The 19,099-nt window shown below is 58.7% G+C and overlaps 2 protein-coding genes and 2 pseudogenes across 3 annotated transcripts in view; all 4 read left to right on the top strand.

Moving 5' to 3' along the window:
* The window catches only part of aarsd1 (alanyl-tRNA synthetase domain containing 1), a 76,012-nt gene that overhangs the window by 39,026 nt on the left and 17,887 nt on the right, over positions 1-19,099 (top strand). For both annotated transcript variants that reach the window (XM_048560393.2, XM_059638812.1), the window contains 4 exons: positions 11,339-11,461; positions 15,598-15,757; positions 16,823-16,880; positions 18,647-18,803. In XM_048560393.2, coding sequence (XP_048416350.1) covers positions 11,339-11,461; positions 15,598-15,757; positions 16,823-16,880; positions 18,647-18,803 — 498 coding nt within the window. The remainder of the gene's footprint in view (positions 1-11,338; positions 11,462-15,597; positions 15,758-16,822; positions 16,881-18,646; positions 18,804-19,099) is intronic.
* On the top strand, positions 1,997-3,695 carry LOC132206143 (basic proline-rich protein-like; annotated as a pseudogene).
* Positions 4,070-6,712, top strand: LOC132206140 (basic proline-rich protein-like; annotated as a pseudogene).
* LOC132206142 (basic proline-rich protein-like) lies at positions 6,785-10,539 on the top strand (the record flags this gene model as incomplete). The annotated part of the gene is made up of 3 exons (XM_059638839.1): positions 6,785-7,337; positions 7,495-8,501; positions 10,453-10,539. Coding segments are annotated over 3 exons (1,647 nt in total), but the record flags the coding sequence as incomplete, so codon positions are not given.

Raw genomic sequence — 19,099 nt, 5'->3', positions numbered from 1 at the left:
CTCTCCCCTCCCTCCTCCCTCCCTCCCCATCCCCTCCCTCCCCATCCCCTCCCTCCCATCATCCCCTCCCTCCCCATCCCCTCCCTCCCCATCCCACCCTCCTCCCTCCCCATCCCCTCCCCTCCCTCTCCCCTCCCTCTCCTCCCTCTCCCCTCCCTCTCCCCTCCCTCCCCTCCCTCTCCCCTCCCTCCCCTCCCTCTCCCCTCCCTCCCCTCCCTCTCCCCTCCTCTCCCCTCCCTCTCCCCTCCCTCCCCATCCCCTCCCTCCCCATCCCCTCCCTCCCCATCCCCTCCCTCCCCATCCCCCTCCCTCCCTCTCCCCTCCCTCTCCCCTCCCTCCCTCTCCCCTCCCTCTCCCCTCCCTCTCCCCTCCCTCTCCCCTCCCTCTCCCCTCCCTCTCCCCTCCCTCTCCCCTCCCTCTCCCCTCCCCCTCCCCTCCCTCTCCCCTCCCCCTCCCCTCCCCCTCCCCTCCCCCTCTCCCCTCCCTCTCCCCTCCCCATCCCCCCTCCCCCCTCCCCCCTCCCCCTCCCCCTCCCCTCCCCCCTCCCCCTCCCCCCTCCCCTCCCCCTCCCCTCCCCTCCCTCTCCCCTCCTTCCCCATCCCCTCCCTCTCCCCTCCCTCCCCATCCCCTCCCTCTCCCCTCCCTCTCCCCTCCCTCCCCATCCCCTCCCTCTCCCCTCCCTCCCCATCCCCTCCCTCTCCCCTCCCTCCCCATCCCCTCCCTCTCCCCTCCCTCCCCATCCCCTCCCTCCCCATCCCCTCCCTCCCCATCCCCTTCTCTCCCCCCCCCTCCCTCTCCCCCCCCCCTCCCTCTCCCCCCCCCCCTCCCTCTCCCCCCCCCCTCCCTCTCCCCCCCCCTCCCTCTCCCCCCCCCTCCCTCTCCCCCCCCCTCCCTCTCCCCCCCCCCTCCCTCTCCCCCCCCCCTCCCTCTCCCCCCCCCCTCCCTCTCCCCCCCCCTCCCTCTCCCCCCCCCTCCCTCTCCCCCCCCCTCCCTCTCCCCCCCCCTCCCTCTCCCCCCCCCCTCCCTCTCCCCCCCCCCTCCCTCTCCCCCCCCCTCCTCTCCCCCCCCCTCCCTCTCCCCTCCCTCCCCATCCCCTCCCTCCCCATCCCCTCCCTCTCCCCTCCCTCCCCATCCCCTCCCTCTCCCCTCCCTCCCCATCCCCTCCCATCCCCTCCCTCTCCCCTCCCTCCCCATCCCCTCCCCCCCATCCCCCCACCCACTCCCCCCCCATCCCCCCACCCACTCCCCCCCCCATCCCCCCACCAACTCCCCCCCCCATCCCCCCACCAACTCCCCCCACCCCCCCCACCCCTCCCCCCCCACCCCCACCCCTCCCCCCACCCCCTCCCTCCCACCCCCACCCCTCCCCCCCCCACCCCCACCACTCCCCCCCACCCCCACCACTCCCCCGCCACCCCCACCCCTCCCCCCACCCCTCCCCCCCTCCCCCTCACCCCTCCCCCCCTCCCCCTCACCCCCTCCCCCCCTCTCCCCACCCCTCCCCCCCCTCCCCTCCCCCCCCACCCCCACCCCTCCCCCCCTCACACCCCCACCCCTCCCCCCGTCTCCACCCCTCCCCCCGTCTCCACCCTCCCCCCGTCTCCACCCCTCCCCCCGTCTCCACCCTTCCCCCCCCCCGTCCCCTTCCCCCCCTGTCCCCGTCCCCTTCCCCCCCCCCCCCGTCCCCGTCCCATTCCCCCCCCCGTCCCCTTCCCCCCCCGTCCCCTTCCCCCCCGTCCCCTTCCCCCCCCGTCCCCTTCCCCCCCCGTCCCCTTCCGCCCCCCGTCCCCGTCCCCCTTCCCCCCCCCGTCCCCGTCCCCCTTCCCCCCCCCCGTCCCCGTCCCCCTTCCCCCCCCGTCCCCGTCCCCCTTCCCCCCCCCGTCCCCGTCCCCCTTCCCCCCGTCCCCGTCCCCGTCCCCCTTCCCTTCCCCCGTCCCGTCCCCCTTCCCCCGTGCCGTCCCCCTTCCCCCGTGCCGTCCCCGTCCCCCTTCCCCCCCCTTCCCCCCCCCGTCCCCCTTCCGTCCCCCCCCCGTCCCCGTCCTCCCCCCCCCCCCCGTCCCCCCCCCCCGTCCCCCCCCCCCGTCCCCCCCCCCGTCCCCGTCCTCCCCCCCCCCGTCCCCCCCCGTCCCGTCCCCCCCCCGTCCCCCCCCCCGTCCCCCCCCCGTCCCCCCCCCGTCCCCCCCCCCGTCCCCCCCCCCGCCCCCCCCCCGTCCCCATCCCCCCCAGCCCCCCCATCCCCCCCCCCGCCCCCCCATCCCCCCCCCCATCCCCCCCCATCCCCCCCATCCCCCCCCATCCCCCCCCATCCCCCCCCATCCCCCCCCATACCCCCCATCCCCCCAACCCCCCCACCCCCATCCCCCCACCCACTCCCCCCGCACCCCCACCCCTCCCCCCCCCACCCCCACCCCTCCCTCCCCCCTTCCCCCTCCCCCCCGTCCCCTCCCCCCCCCCCCCCGTCCCCTCCCCCCCCCGTCCCCTCCCCCCCCCGTCCCCTCCCCCCCCGTCCCCTCCCCCCCCCGTCCCCCTCCCTCCCGTCCCCTCCCTCCCGTCCCCTCCCTCCCGTCCCCTCCCTCCCGTCCCCTCCCCCCCCGTCCCCTCCCCCCCCCGTCCCCTCCCTCCCCCCCCCGTCCCCTCCTCCCCCCCCCCCGTCCCCTCCTCCCCCCCCGTCCCCTCCTCCCCCCCCGTCCCCTCCCCCCCCCGTCCCCTCCCCCCCCCGTCCCCTCCCCCCCCGTCCCCTCCCCCCCCGTCCCCTCCCCCCCCGTCCCCTCCCCCCCCGTCCCCTCCCCCCCCCGTCCCCCTCCCCCCCCGTCCCCTCCCCCCCCCCGTCCCCTCCCCCCCCGTCCCCTCCCCCCCCGTCCCCTCCCCCCCCCGTCCCCTCCCCCCCCGTCCCCTCCCTCCCCGTCCCCTCCCTCCCCGTCCCCTCCCTCCCCGTCCCCTCCCTCCCGTCCCCTCCCTCCCGTCCCCTTCCATCTCCCCCCCCCCCGTCCCCCTTCCCCCCCCCGTCCCCCTTCCCCCCCCCGTCCCCCTTCCCCCCCCCCCCCCCCGGTCCCCCTTCCCCCCCCCCCCCCCGTCCCCCTTCCCCCCCCCCCCCCCCGTCCCCCGTCCCCCTTCCGGTCCCCCTCCCCCCCCCCCCCCCGGTCCCCCTTCCCCCCCCCCCCCCCGGTCCCCCTCCCCCCCCCCCCCGGTCCCCCTTCCCCCCCCCCCCCCCCCGGTCCCCCTTCCCCCCGGTCCCCCTCCCCCCCCCCCCGGTCCCCCTCCCCCCCCCCCCCCGGTCCCCCTTCCCCCCCCCCCCTGGTCCCCCTTCCCCCCCCCCCCCTGGTCCCCCTTCCCCCCCCTCCCCCCTCCCCCCTTCCCCCCCCCTCCCCCCTCCCCCCTCCCCCTCCCCCCTCCCCCTCCCCCTCCCCCTCCCCCATCCCCTCCCCCCTCCCCTCCCCTCCCCCCTCCCCTCCCCCCTCCCCTCCCCCCTCCCCTCCCCCCTCCCCTCCCCCCTCCCCTCCCCCCTCCCCCTCCCCTCCCCCTCCCCTCCCCCTCCCCTCCCTCTCCCCTCCCTCTCCCCTCCCTCTCCCCTCCCTCTCCCCTCCCTCCCTCTCCCCTCCCTCCCTCTCCCCTCCCTCCTCTCCCCTCCCTCCCTCTCCCCTCCCTCCCCATCCCCTCCCTCCCCCCCACATCCCCCCCCTCCCTCCCCCCCACATCCCCCCCCTCCCTCCCCCCACATCCCCTCCCTCCCCCCAGCCCCCATCCCCTCCCTCCCCCCAGCCCCCATCCCCCTCCCTCCCCCCACATCCCCTCCCTCCCTCCCCCCAGCCCCCATCCCCTCCCTCCCCCCAGCCCCCATCCCCTCCCTCCCCCCAGCCCCCATCCCCTCCCTCCCCCCAGCCCCCATCCCCCCCTCTCCCCTCCCCCTCTCCCCTCCCCCCCTCCCCCCTCCCCCCCCCTCCCCCCCTCCCCCCTCCCCGCTCCCCCCTCCCCGCTCCCCCCTCCCCGCTCCCCCCCTCCCCGCTCCCCGCTCCCCCCCTCCCCGCTCCCCGCTCCCCCCCTCCCCGCTCCCCGCTCCCCCCTCCCCGCTCCCCCTCCCCCTCCCCCATCCCCTCCCCCTCCCCCATCCCCTCCCCATCCCCTCCCCCTTCCCCATCCCCTCCCCCATCCCCTCCCCCATCCCCTCCCCCCTCCCCTCCCCCCTCCCCTCCCCCCTCCCCTCCCCCCTCCCCTCCCCCCTCCCTCCCCCTCCCCTCCCCTCCCCTCTCCCCTCCTCCTCCCCTCTCCCCTCCCCTCCCCTCTCCCCTCTCCCTCTCCCCCTCCCCTCCTCCCCTCCCCTCTCCCCTCCCCTCTCCCCTCCCCTCTCCCCTCCCCTCTCCCCTCCCCTCTCCCCTCCCCTCTCCCCTCCCCTCTCCCCTCCCTCTCCCCTCCCTCTCCCCTCCCTCTCCCCTCCTCTCCCCTCCCTCTCCCCTCCCTCTCCCCTCCCTCTCCCCTCCTCTCCCCTCCCTCTCCCCTCCTCTCCTCCCTCCCTCTCCCCCTCCCTCTCCCCTCCCTCTCCCCTCCCTCTCCCCTCCCTCTCCCCTCCCTCTCCCCTCCCTCCCTCTCCCCTCCCTCCCCATCCCCTCCCTCTCCCCCACATCCCCCCCTCCCTCCCCCCACATCCCCTCCCTCCCCCCCCCCAGCCCCCATCCCCTCCCTCCCCCCAGCCCCCATCCCCTCCCTCCCCCCAGCCCCCATCCCCCTCCCTCCCCCCACCCCCCATCCCCCCACCCACTCCCCCCGCACCCCCACCCCTCCCCCCCCCACCCCCACCCCTCCCTCCCCCCGTCCCCCTCCCCCCCGTCCCCTCCCCCCCGTCCCCTCCCCCCCGTCCCTCCCCCCCCGTCCCCTCCCCCCCGTCCCCTCCCCCCCGTCCCCTCCCTCCCGTCCCCTCCCTCCCGTCCCCTCCCTCCCGTCCCCTCCCCCCCCCGTCCCCTCCCCCCCCGTCCCCTCCTCCCCCCCCCGTCCCTCCCCCCCGTCCCCTCCCCCCCGTCCCCTCCCCCCCCGTCCCCTCCCCCCCCCGTCCCCTCCCCCCCGTCCCCTCCCCCCCCGTCCCCTCCCCCCCCCGTCCCCTCCCCCCCCGTCCCCTCCCCCCCCGTCCCTCCCCCCCCGTCCCCTCCCCCCCCCGTCCCCTCCCCCCCCCGTCCCCTCCCCCCCCCGTCCCTCCCCCCCCGTCCCCTCCCTCCCCGTCCCCTCCCTCCCCGTCCCCTCCCTCCCCGTCCCCTCCCTCCCCGTCCCCTCCCTCCCGTCCCCTCCCTCCGTCCCCTTCCATCTCCCCCCCCCCGTCCCCCTTCCCCCCCCCGTCCCCCTTCCCCCCCCCGTCCCCTTCCCCCCCCGTCCCCGTCCCCCCCGTCCCCGTCCCCCTTCCCCCCCCCCCTTCTCCCCGTCCCCCTTCCCCCTCCCCCCCCCCCCGGTCCCCCTTCCCCTCCCCCCCCCCCGGTCCCCCTTCCCCCCCCCCCCCGTCCCCCTTCCCCCCCCCCCCCCCGTCCCCCGTCCCCCTTCCCCCCCCCCCGGTCCCCCTCCCCCCCCCCCCCCCGGTCCCCCTTCCCCCCCCCCCCCCCCCCGGACCCCCTTCCCCCCCGGTCCCCCTCCCTCCCCCCCCCCCCCCCCGGTCCCCCTTCCCCCCCCCCGGTCCCCCTTCCCCCCCCCCCCCCGGTCCCCCTCCCCCCCCCTCCCCCCTCCCCCCTCCCCCCCTTCCCCCCCCCTCCCCCCTCCCCCCTCCCCCTCCCCCCTCCCCCCTCCCCCTCCCCCTCCCCCCCTCCCCCTCCCCCTCCCCCCTCCCCCTCCCCCTCCCCCATCCCCTCCCCCCTCCCCTCCCCCCTCCCCTCCCCTCCCCCCTCCCCTCCCCCCCTCCCCTCCCCCTCCCCTCCCCTCCCTCTCCCCTCCCTCTCCCCTCCCTCTCCCCTCCCTCCCTCTCCCCTCCCTCCCCATCCCCTCCCTCTCCCCACATCCCCCCCCTCCCTCCCCCCACATCCCCTCCCTCCCCCCAGCCCCCATCCCCTCCTCCCCCCACATCCCCTCCCTCCTCCCCCCAGCCCCCATCCCTCCCTCCCCCCAGCCCCCATCCCCTCCCTCCCCCCAGCCCCCATCCCCTCCCTCCCCCCAGCCCCCATCCCCTCCCTCCCCCCAGCCCCCATCCCCCTCCCTCCCCCCACCCCCATCCCCCCACCCACTCCCCCGCACCCCCCCCCTCCCCCCCCCTCCCCCCCCGTCCCCCTCCCCCCCCGTCCCCCTCCCCCCCCGTCCCCTCCCCCCCCGTCCCCTCCCCCCCCGTCCCTCCCCCCCCGTCCCCTCCCCCCCCGTCCCCTCCCCCCCGTCCCCTCCCCCCCCGTCCCCCTCCCCCCCGTCCCCCTCCCCCCCCCGTCCCCCTCCCCCCCCCCCGTCCCCCTCCCCCCCCCGTCCCCCTCCCCCCCCCGTCCCCCTCCCCCCCCGTCTCCCCCTCCCCCCCCGTCCCCTCCTCCCCCCCCGTCCCCTCCTCCCCCCCCGTCCCCTCCTCCCCCCCCGTCCCCTCCTCCCCCCCGTCCCCTCCTCCCCCCCCGTCCCCTCCTCCCCCCCCGTCCCCTCCTCCCCCCCCGTCCCCTCCTCCCCCCCGTCCCCTCCTCCCCCCCCGTCCCCTCCTCCCCCCCCGTCCCCTCCTCCCCCCCCGTCCCCTCCTCCCCCCCGTCCCCTCCTCCCCCCCGTCCCCTCCTCCCCCCCGTCCCCTCCTCCCCCCCCGTCCCCTCCTCCCCCCCCGTCCCCCTCCTCCCCCCCCGTCCCCTCCTCCCCCCCCCCTCCCCTCCTCCCCCCCGTCCCCTCCTCCCCCCCGTCCCCTCCTCCCCCCCGTCCCCTCCTCCCCCCCCTCCCCTCCTCCCCCCCCTCCCCTCCTCCCCCCCGTCCCCTCCTCCCCCCCGTCCCCTCCTCCCCCCCGTCCCCTCCTCCCCCCCGTCCCTCCTCCCCCCCGTCCCCTCCTCCCCCCCGTCCCCTCCTCCCCCCCCGTCCCCTCCTCCCCCCCGTCCCTCCCCCCCGTCCCCTTCCATCTCCCCCCCCCGTCCCCCTTCCCCCCCCCGTCCCCCTTCCCCCCCCGTCCCCCTTCCCCCCCCGTCCCCCTCCCCCCCCCGTCCCCCCTCCCCCCCCCGTCCCCCCTCCCCCCCCTTCTCCCCCCCCGTCCCCCTCCCCCCCCCCGTCCCCCCTCCCCCCCCCGTCCCCCTCCCCCCCCTTCTCCCCCCCCGTCCCCCTTCCCCCGCCCCCCGTCCCCCTTCCCCCGCCCCCCGTCCCCCCCCGTCCCCCTTCCCCCCCCCGTCCCCCTTCCCCCCCCGTCCCCTCTCCCCTTCCCCCCCCCCGTCCCCTCTCCCCTTCCCCCCCCCCGTCCCCTCTCCCCTTCCCCCCCCCCGTCCCCTCTCCCCTTCCCCCCCCCGTCCCCTCTCCCCTTCCCCCCCCCGTCCCCTCTCCCCTTCCCCCCCCCGTCCCCTCTCCCCTTCGCCCCCCCCGTCCCCTTCGCCCCCCCCCCGTCCCCCGTCCCCCCCCGTCCCCCTTCCCCCCCCCCCCGGTCCCCCTTCCCCCCCCCCCCGTCCCCCTCCCCCCCCCGTCCCCCTCCCCCCCCCCGTCCCCCTTCCCCCCCCCCCCCCGTCCCCCTTCCCCCCCCCCCCCCCCCCGTCCCCCTTCCCCCCCCCCGTCCCCTTCCCCCCCCGTCCCCCCCCCCCCCCGTCCCCCCTCCCCCCCCCCGTCCCCCTCCCCCCCCCCCCCGTCCCCCTTCCCCCCCCCCGTCCCCCTTCCCCCCCCCCCCGTCCCCCTTCCCCCCCCCCCGTCCCCCTTCCCCCCCCCCCCGTCCCCCTTCCCCCCCCCCCCGTCCCCCTTCCCCCCCCCCCGTCCCCCTTCCCCCCCCCCCCCGTCCCCCTTCCCCCCCCCCGTCCCCCTTCCCCCCCCGTCCCCCTCCCCCCCCCCCGTCCCCCTTCCCCCCCCCCCCCGTCCCCCTTCCCCCCCCCGTCCCCCTTCCCCCCCCCGTCCCCCTTCCCCCCCCCCCCGTCCCCCTTCCCCCCCCCCGTCCCCCTTCCCCCCCCCGTCCCCCTTCCCCCCCCGTCCCCCTTCCCCCCCCCCGTCCCCTCTCCCCTTCGCCCCCCCCCGTCCCCTCTCCCCTTCGCCCCCCCCCGTCCCCTCTCCCCTTCCCCCCCCCCGTCCCCTCTCCCCTTCCCCCCCCCCGTCCCCTCTCCCCTTCGCCCCCCCCCCGTCCCCTTCGCCCCCCCCCCGTCCCCTTCGCCCCCCCCGTCCCCCCCGTCCCCCCCCCCGTCCCCCCTTCCCCCCCCCGTCCCCCTTCCCCCCCCCGTCCCCCTTCCCCCCCCGTCCCCCTTCCCCCCCCCGTCCCCCTTCCCCCCCCCGTCCCCCTTCCCCCCCCCCGTCCCCCTTCCCCCCCCCCGTCCCCCTTCCCCCCCCCCGTCCCCCTTCCCCCCCCCCGTCCCCCTTCCCCCCCCCCCGTCCCCCTTCCCCCCCCGTCCCCTTCGCCCCCCCCCGTCCCCTTCGCCCCCCCCCGTCCCCTTCGCCCCCCCCCCGTCCCCTTCGCCCCCCCCCCGTCCCCTTCGCCCCCCCCCGTCCCCTTCGCCCCCCCCCGTCCCCTTCGCCCCCCCCCGTCCCCTTCGCCCCCCCCCGTCCCCTTCGCCCCCCTTCCCCCCCCCGTCCCCCTTCCCCCCCCCCGTCCCCCTTCCCCCCCCCCGTCCCCCTTCCCCCCCCCTTCCCCCCCCCCGTCCCCCTTCCCCCCCCGTCCCCCCCCTCCCCTCACCCCCCCCTCCCCTCACCCCCCCCCCTCCCCTCATCCCATTCCCCCCCCTTCCAACCCTGACTTCCAGCACTCGAAGGATTAGAGTAGCAGATACATGGGAACACCAGTACATGCAAGTTCATCTCAAAGTCACACATCATCCTGTCTAGGAACTGTAACACTACTTCTTCACTGTCACTGTGTCAAAATATTTATGATTTAAAATAATCATTATAGTTTTTATAGGCTCAGTTAAATCAGCCAGGTGGTGGTGTCTGTGCTGACAAAGTGGCATTGTGTTATTGAATGTAAAAAGTGTTGTGATTTCTAAATGATATAAAGAACAAAGAACTATTAAGCGCAGAAACAGGAATTCGGCCTTCCAAGCCTGCACTGACACATTTTGCGCTTCCATATTAAAACCTTCTTCACTTACAGAATCCATATCCCTGGGCTGAATGGTTAGCAATGCTGCCACACAGCACCAGGAGCCTGGGTTCAATTTTCCCTCAGGCAACTGCCCCCATGTCTGCATGGGTTTCCTCCGGGTTCGTCCTACAGTTCAAAGATGTGCAGGCTAGGTGGATTAGCCATGCTAAATTGCCCGTAATTTTCAGGGATGTGTGGTTACAGGAAAGGAGACTGAGTGGAATGCTCTGAGGGTCAGCATGAACTTGTTGGACTGAAGGGCCTGTATCCACACTAGGGATTCTATGGGTTCTATCCTATGGACTTATTCCCTTTCTGTTCATGTCTTCATCCAGGTGCTTCTTGAATGCAGCTGTTGTATCTGCTGCCACCACTTCGTGGCTGTTTCTGGCACTCTCCACCCTTTGTGTGAGAAACATGCCTAGCGCACCTCTTTTTAAACTTCCCCTACCCTCCCACCTTGTACTTTCAACCTGTGTCCCCTAGTAATTGAACCCTCCATCCATACTTTCCACTGTATCCGTGCCATTCACAATCTTATAGACTTCTATCAGGTTGTCCGTTAACCACCTGTGTTCCAGTAAAAGCAAACCCAGTCTATCGAAAATTTCTCCATAGCTAAAATCCCCCAAGCCAAGGAGCAGCCTGGTAAACCTTCTCTGTACCTTCTCCAAAGCATCTACAACCCTCTGGTGGTGTTCTGATCAGAACTGTATGCAGACAAACTAAAGTTCTATCAAGCTGCAGCTTAACTTGTCAATCCCCTTCCACTGAAGGCGAGCATGTCATACGCCTTTTTTTACTGCCTTATCTACCTGTGCTACCACCTGCAGTGCTCTGTGGATCAGCACACTCAGATCCCTCTGGATATCAATACGCCTCAGGGTTCTGCCATTCACTGTATAATTTCCACCTGTACATGACCTTCCAACATTTGTCTGGTTTAAACTTCATCTGCCATTTTTCTGCCCATGCCTCCCAGCTGATGTAAATCATATGGTATCCTCTGACAGTTCTCCTCACCATCTGCAACTCCACCAATCTTGGTATTGTCTGCAAACTTACTAATTAGACCAGCTATGTTTTCCCAAATCATTTAAATAGACCACGAGCAGCAGAGGCCCCAGCACTGATCCCTGTGGAATGCCACTAGTCACGGCCCTCCATTCTGAAAAGCATCCTTCCGCCGCTGTCCTCTGTCTCTTATGACTAAGCCAGTTCTGTATCCATCTTGCCAGTTCACCCCTCATACCATGTGACTTCACTTTTTGTACCAGTCTGCCATGAGGGCCCTTGTCTGTGCTGTTCGGTTATGTATATACCTGTGGGAGAATTTTGGCTTTTTTGTGGTCATCCAGTGGTGACATTGGCTGCAAATGAAGCAGTTATTGGCCCAAAACGCCCTCTGCCTCTTGTAGTTCTGTGTCCCTGCCCCTTTTCTTTTACAATGTTTTTTTCAAACATTATATGATGTCAAAATTTAACTTATTTTGTAAAGTTCAGTACAACAGTTACAATCAGTATAGTGTTTAGCATTCTGAATTCTTGTATCTACAACTAGATGTTATATTTACAATATGAATTTTGTGTCAAGCATACAGTCAATTTTTCCAGCTCCTTGATGTGCTTTGGCAGGAGTACTTTTGTAGCTTTTCTACATCTAGGTTTTCAGACCGTTGTCCCATGCTTTAATGTGTGTACCACAGCATCTAGTCTGGGATCTTGAAGTGTGCTAGTTTGCACCGTTCAGTTATCTATGCTCAGAAAGGTCAGCAGGCATTGGGTAGTTCCGAGTGTGTCGATCATGCGTAGATAGACCTTCAGCAACTGTTGATGTGTAACTCAACAAGCTACCTTTGGGATCAGTAGAGAATAGAATCTTTCTTCTAATCTTACAAAAATGCCTGTTATCTCTGAGCCAAATGTGTGTTGGATTGTCTGATGTCTTAAGTATCGTAACCAGCCTTTTTACAAATGGTGAGTGACCTGTTTTGTATTTCTAGAAATTTCTGTACTTACTTCAGTCTTTTCACTGGAGCAAATGTTTACCTTTATTTTGTTAATAACTTTAAATGCATGTCTTGGCAATATAATACAGCAGTCCTGTTTCTCTTGATTTTTCTTGCAGTTTGTGATTTATTTGTATGATGCATTATATTTCAGTTTGAAACCCTGGTGGTATCATGTGTTCCAGCAGAGTTGAAAATCACTGGGAAAAAAGAAACTCTGAAAGGTTTTAACGTGATTCTTGAGGACACTTTACTGTTTCCAGAGGGAGGTGGACAGGTCAGTGGTCTGTTTCTCAAAGGATTGTGTTTACTTGTGCTGTACTTGGGAATCAGAGTGAGTGCACTTTCTGCCTGTGCAGGTGCAGTGTCGAATGCTTCTAAGTTCAGTGCTAGTTTTTGCTGCTGAATGATGTGCACCTACCATCTTGGCGAGAGATGCCACAGTGTAGGCTGATTGTGTGTGTGCAACTTTTTCTGATACCCCTTGCAATTACTGCACTAGTTGTAGTGTTTTTAAAGAATTGGATGGTTTAAGGTAGGTTCTCAGATCTATTTAGTTGAACGGCAACTTTCTAAAATGTATTTAATAATGAAAGACAGTCTTCCCATCCATCTAAATTATTATACAGTACATGTAAAATATAGTTCAATGACATACTTAAAAATGACTATTTGCTTACAGATATCAGTGAGATGGATCTGTCTACTTCTTACTGCAAAGACTATCTATCCCTGGTAGGAACCTGAAGCACTCAGCTGGAGAGAAAAAGAGCTGAGAGAGAGGACTGGAGGCAGTGACGCAGGGGAAGTGTAGGACACAGCGCGTCTCTGACCACCAGTGTCTCATTCAGTCTTGCTAAGTACCTTGGCAGTTGCTCATGTTGCTGATATATAAGGCCAGCTCCTTACCTCAAATTGTTCAGATTTTTTCCGATTTGAGAGCCATTTGTTCAAAGTGATTTGCAGTGATACGTATGAAAGATGACAGACAAAACAAACCAGTCTGGTCCTTGGAGTCTGTACCCCACAATTCTGATCCCTTATCAATCACAACATAAATATTATCAGCAGCAACAAGCCCCAAACAATTTTTATGACCTCCCAGAAGAGGAAGAAAACGAGATTTAAAACTCAGGCCATTTTGAAGTAAAATATATGCAAATCTCCTCCCTGATCCTTTTTTATGATTAAACTTAAATTAAGACATCATCGTGGCTCTATTAACACTACCTTTTGTAGCTTGTGAAAGTGACACTTTAACTGCAGTGAAATTAGTGATTTAAGAGTGGCAGGAATGAACCTGTCTTGTGGGGAGCTTTAAACTAATTTTGAAGTTTGTGGTGCAGTAGCATAATTGTAATCTCATGTTGTTGAAATGATAGAATGTTGGGTGAAGGCCCGATGTTGCTTAGCATAACTGCTTCTTGATCTTGTCCTTAATAAATTTTATTTTCACTTTTAATAATTGCCTTTTGAAAGATGGGCATAAAAGTGTACATGTAGCGTTACATTGCCTACAGCACCACCAATTGCTGGAACCAACTTGGAAGTGTTGTCATATTTTGTAGGGTTGACATGACTACTGTAGCAGTTCAGTGGTTAAATAGTTAGGCAGTTGTTTTTGACCAGCAATTACGCAATGTACCATAAATCTCTGATTTTATGAAAATACACCAGTTTCAGGTTGTTCATTAAGGTAATGGTTCTAGAAAGGTGAATGTTAACATTAACCTGCGTTAAGCTTCACCCAATCTGATGATGTCATGCAGTCTTGGGAAAGAATAAAGAATCTAGTTTGAGATGCCAATGGGATCCAGTGTGTCATTTCTGGCTCCTGATAATCTTGATAGTGATGTCCAACCAGCCAATGTAACTTTCACCTATTGCTATCATGCAATAAACAACATCATGTTGTTAAGACAAGTACCATTTTTTTAAGACTCACGAGTTGTTCATCCTCCACCACTGTTCAACGTATTCTAACTGGTGTCTTGTGTAGTTTTGACAAGACATCCATATTTTAATACTCTGTTTCCTTTGAATTGAAGGCAAATATTCCATTTGTCTTCACTATTCTTGCTGAAATTGAAAGTTAGCCTTTTTTTGCATGAGGACTTTAAAACTATGTTGCAGCTTTCTTCATTGTATTTAGCTTTTCCTGTTCTTTCTGTCAAAGTGCATGATCTCACATTTTCCAAATTATTACCCCATCTGCCAAGTTCTTGCCAAGAACTTGTCTGTATCACTGCAGACTTGTTATTTGTCTTCCCACCTGTTTTTGTGTCATCTGCAAACTTGGGAATGGTATGTTCAGGTCCCCTAAATCATTCATATATGTTGTAAATGTTTGTGGCCCCAGCACCGATACCTGTGGCACTTCACTATTTAGCGGTTGCCATCCTGAAAATGCCTCTTTATCTCTTCGCTCTCTCGCTCGCTCCCCCCCACCAAATACTTGGCTAACCCATTATCGAAGTTAACGTACTACTCTCAACATCGTGGATTCTTATTTTAAGGAGGCTAATGCACAGAACATTGTCAAGTGCCTGGTGCCATTTGGAAATGCAAATATTTTACAATTACCAGTTCACCTTTCTCTATTCTGCTGGTTACCTCCTCAAAGAATTTGTCAGGCACAATTTCCCCTTTATGAAATCATGGTGACTCTGCTCGATTATACTAAGTATTCTTAAGTGCACTGCTATTGTGTCCTTTTATAATAGACTCTTACATTTTCCCAATGACACATATTAAACTAACTGGCCTATCATTAGCATTTTTTGGCTGTCTTCCTATACAGTTAAGGGTGCTACATTGATCGTTTTCTGATCCTCCGGGACTTATTCAGAATGCAGTGATACTTGGAAAATTATAACCGGTCCTGTAAAACCTTATAACCTGTCTCTGTAGTCACATTAATATCCAAGGATGCATTCCATAAGGTCATGTCATGAGGATAGGAAACTATCTAATTCACCCAGAAGACATCCGTGGACAGTGAATTAAGATGTCCAACCAAATCAGCAGGTTGAAGTAAATAGTTTGTGTACTTCACATATTTTCAGCAGATTGTTCAAATTTTTGTTGCAAAATGCAGATGAGCTGCATGGAACAAATGGAAGCCAAACCAACAACTATAGATTTGTTGGCAAAAATAAGAAATTGCTTGGTCTAAAAATTCAGGATACTGCAAGGAAGAACATAGTTGATTCCACTGAACAACTGTCTTCCATAATGGCCATTCATGAGCTTAAAGATACCTCAGATGATGCTATGGGGCAATGACTGATTTTAGCAGGAAATGTTCTTCTGCACAGCAAATTCAGGAAAGTTTAAGGGTACTCCCAATATGGCGTTGGGATTAGTAGGAATTCCATACTTTGCGAAAGACATCTAAGGTTTAAAAGATCTTCCAGTGGAGAAATTATTTACAGATGATCAGAATCAGGGTCAACAGTCCTCAAACTGAAGACTTGTCATTCTTTCAAGTCTAAAGAGAACACTCTCTGCAACAGGTGTGAAACCATCACACCACCTAGATTTGTGAAATCGTAGACGTACTGGGGGAGAAGCCTGGTGGTAAATGTAAAAGTTTTAAATCTGGAATGTATTAATGTTAACAAGGGAGCAAAAAAAATTATGGGGAGATGTTGTATGATCAAATGGCTCATATTGGAGACTGCAGAAAGCTCCACGCAGTCTGATGTCATACATTCTTGGAAGGAGAATTGAGAGTCTAGCTTGAGATCCTGAGGTTGTCAAACATGTTATTTCTGACTCTTGATAGTCTTTATGAATTATATCTAAACAATGTAACTATTGTAAATAAACTATACCTTTTTGTTCAGACAGATGTCTTTTGTTGTTAAGGCTCACTGCTGGTCCACCCTTTACCACTGTTGAACAAGGGCCTTAGACTCCATACAGAAAGGAGGATTAGTTGGAGTGTTCTACCTCAGTCATTAACTGGTAGTGATTGGTTCCACAGAACACAACACAATGCTAATTAACATCTTATAATAAATGGGTTAAAAGTCGAAGTCAGACTTTATGCGAATTTGATAAGGAGCCATTTGGGTTGATAGTTCCAATTAAAGATTCCGAACCCCTTTATTGGAATGGAATGATGTAGGAACAGTAATAGGAATACTGGCTAGCGCGTTAGACAATCTGGTTTCTGGCAAGCACATACCAATTCTGCCCTGCTATTGGAGCCAAATAGACCAATCAACCATGTTCGAGGTTGGTCTGTAGAGACTGCAGTAATGTAGAAAGATTGACATGATAAACCAACTCTCATTTGGTATTGAATATTGGAAATGCTTTAATTATTACTGGAATTGAAGTTTTGCCTGTGCTTAAAAAGCAATGAAAATAATCTTTTGAAAACTTCATGCAATTTATTTCTTAAAGCCAGATGACCGTGGGTTTATAAATGGCATCCCTGTGTTACGAGTAACAAGACATGGACCAGAGGCTGTTCACTTTGTGCAGTCATCCTTGGAGCCTTTATCTAAGGTTCAGGTGAAGATTGACTGGGAAAGACGATTTGACCACATGCAACAACATTCAGGTACTCGATATGAACTTTCATTGAATTTTTAGGATGTTTTGGGTTGCTCAAAAATAAGCTGCTTACTTTACTGCTTGAAAGCAGTGGGAGCATCCTCCCATCTTCCTGCTCTGAAGATCGCATTTTGTCAAAGGGAAGCTCATTTACAAAAATTGGTAAGGACCCTAGAGGTAAGCCCTAGATGCTAGAGTTTGGGCTCTTGTCACACTTTGATCAGTTATAAATTGAATCTCAACAGGAGTTGTTAAATTATTCAATTAAATTAAAAATGCAATTTTCTTGGATAGATTTAACTATTTTTGAAGTTTATACGTAGAGTTGGACTGAAAATGTCTTCAATATTGACGTTCCACGACGCTGTATTGCTTACAGCATACACTTATAGAAAGTATTCTGCTCCCATCACATGTATTGTTATGTTAACTAGATAAAATGCAGAAAGCTTGTAGCTGTTCAGCCCAATTCTTTTCTTTTTGTTGACAGGAATCTATTGGATTGCCTTTATCTATATAGGGAATGAAGTAATGTTGATGTTTCAGGGTGGGCCTGTTGGGGATCTCAAATGATGCTATCAGTGTAAGGGAGTAGTGGAGACTGAATTTTGGAGTTCCCAAGTTCCAGGCTTCCTCCAGGGCATGATCACAGCCCCTCTCTTCCCCAGTTGGACTTGAGACTGACCAATGGTTATGAGATTCAATGTAGGTGAAAGTAAAGATCATGGTTGTGGCACCAATTGGCCAGCCAGTCACTTCTTTGTCTTAATTGGCCTCCTAGCTTTCTGAGGGAATTGAAATCCCAACTTACCCAACCCCTCTAACCTGTGCTTGTTGACAGAGTCTGAGTGGATGTCTCGTGCGGACTGTTCTCAATAATTACACTGGAAAACATTTACCCTATCCATTTTGCAGCCTTTTTTTTAAGATCCTATTAAATATCTGATACTTTCAATGAAGAAGGTTTCTAATTTCTGAAAAAACTTTCTTTATTTTGGTTTTCATTTTTGCATTAAATTAGGTCTGGCACTTTTACTTGAGAATAAGTTTTTTTTATTGCATTTTGTTTCAGGGCAACATTTAATTACAGCCATAGCAGATTTGTTGTTTGGTTTCAAAACTACTTCATGGTAAGCATAAATTATGCATAGTTATATTCTATGTAGAGAATCACTTCCTGATTACATTTGTTCTTTCCTTCAGATTGCATTGTTAAATAATTATTAATTAATGTTCTGTTATGGGTAGAATGAGAAAAGAACATTGCACCTATCGTTCCAACTGGAGTCAGTGACTGATTTTATCATGGGTTCTTTTGTACACCATTTATTGATCCTCTATTTTGAGGAACAACAACTTGCTTCTCCAACTTCCCTGAATAAATCAAATGAGGGCCAAAATATCTTTCCATTCTTATTCTATTGAATTAGACTTTTGATTTTTCTTCAGAAGAGTCATAACTGTCTCAACTGCCAGATCGACTGAGTATTTCCAGTGTTAATAGAATATTGTCTTTCTTACCTCTTTACAAGTTTGACTGAAATTTCCACTTTTCTGGTATTGGCAAGTTTTTTTTTCCTTGTTCTCCAGCCTTGTGCTCAGTAATCAAGTCAAATAACCCCTTTGCGTCCAATTACTTAAGGCCCTTCATTATTTATAGACTTGAATCATGACTCATGTCAATCTTTTCTCCTGAGAAAGTAGCTTTGATCACTGGAGCGTTTTTTTCAACTGCTTAACTAACCTATGAAATGACACTGTTGTAAGTCCTTGGTTTCTGAACCTGTATCTTTTCAAGTTGTATATTTTTTATTTCAGCAATAATCAATGTGAGGTTCGCACAGGCCTTTATTATAGATGAAACTTAGACTACTGTTATAATTTATGGGTAGCTATTTAATAATGCCTCTCGTGGTAATTATGCCCCATCTATCTGAGGTGCAGTAATGGTACAGGGAGCTCTGTTTTAAGTGAGAATTGTACAAAGGCTTAAGAACTAAACGTTAATTTCTTCTTCTAATGATAGGCCCTAGACCTGAAAAGTTGACACTCTTCATGGATGCTGCCTGATCTGTTGAGCATTCCCAGCATTTTCTGTGGTGCTGCTTGAACCTAACACAAACCATTGGAATAAAATGTTACTTTTTTGTTAGGGTGTCAATTGAGTTGAGACAGCAAGTATTTTCAATCTTATCTGCACTGTACCCAATTTGTGACTGTTTAATATTAACACTGGGCCCAAAGGGAACATTGTCATATTTCCCAGCACTGATATTTATCAGACTGATGACTGTCAATTCTTTGAAAAATAACTCTCAAGGATATTTTTACAATCTAATCAGGATGTGGTTCAAAGACTTGGAAAAATATATTTCCCCTTTGAGAAATAATACCTTCCTGGGAGTAGTTTTCAAGAATTTCTACTCATGAAGGTATTTTGCTTGCTGATAGGTTTTCAAGTATTAAACCCGGTGGAAAAAATGGGCAGGAATAGACAATTTGATCTATTAATACTGTCCCATAGCATGGTGTCTGGAGCATCATAGCTAGAAATTTCCAAATCCCTACACCCACGCATTTTCCTGGAGAGACAAAAACCCAGGCCCATAAGATAAAATAAAACTCTGAAAAATTCCTCTCCACCCATTCACTCAATCAAAACTAGTTCAGAAGATTTTGTTAAACTTTGCATTTGTTTTCTGTTAATTTAGTTATCTTCTGTATGATGTATCTGTAATCAAAAGCTGGTCTGTGTTCTTCACAATTTATATAATGTGTAAAAAAAAAATTCCAATAATTTTGGAAATAACTGACAAAATGTTGTTAACTTTCCAGCGTTGAATGTCATACTGGACATAATTAGTGATTTGGGACTTTGTTATAATTTATTTTTCAGGGAACTGGGCCGTCAACGTAGTTTCATTGAACTGGACACACCTTCTGTGATGGGTGAGCAGGTTGAAGCTCTGGAAAATACAGTAAATGAGAAAATCAGGGAGCATATTCCTGTCAATGTACGAGTTGTATCTGTTGATGACCCAGAGGTAGAAAAGGTAAATTCAGATCGAGGGACATGTTGTTTTAAATTTTGATTATTTGCTCACCTTCCCTGGCACCCTCTAGCTTTGTCTCTGCTATCCGGAGTGTGCAGCCTAATAACTGGGTTTTGGATCCAAAGATGCCCAAGTAGAAGTCTTCATTTGCCATGTGGATCTAGGCAGTAGTATTGGGAAGCTATTCTGTAAAGTAATGCAGTGTAGCTCAATCCTGCCCTTCCTTGAACTTTTCAGTCAGGAACACTAATTGACGATCAGGAACAAATACCCTATAAGGTTTTGGAGTAGATTTG

Source organism: Stegostoma tigrinum, chromosome 31 (genome assembly GCF_030684315.1).
Source record: "Stegostoma tigrinum isolate sSteTig4 chromosome 31, sSteTig4.hap1, whole genome shotgun sequence".
NCBI lineage: Eukaryota > Metazoa > Chordata > Chondrichthyes > Orectolobiformes > Stegostomatidae > Stegostoma > Stegostoma tigrinum.
The sequence above is the reverse complement of the archived record's forward strand: the minus strand, read 5'-3'. Positions and strand labels throughout refer to the sequence as shown.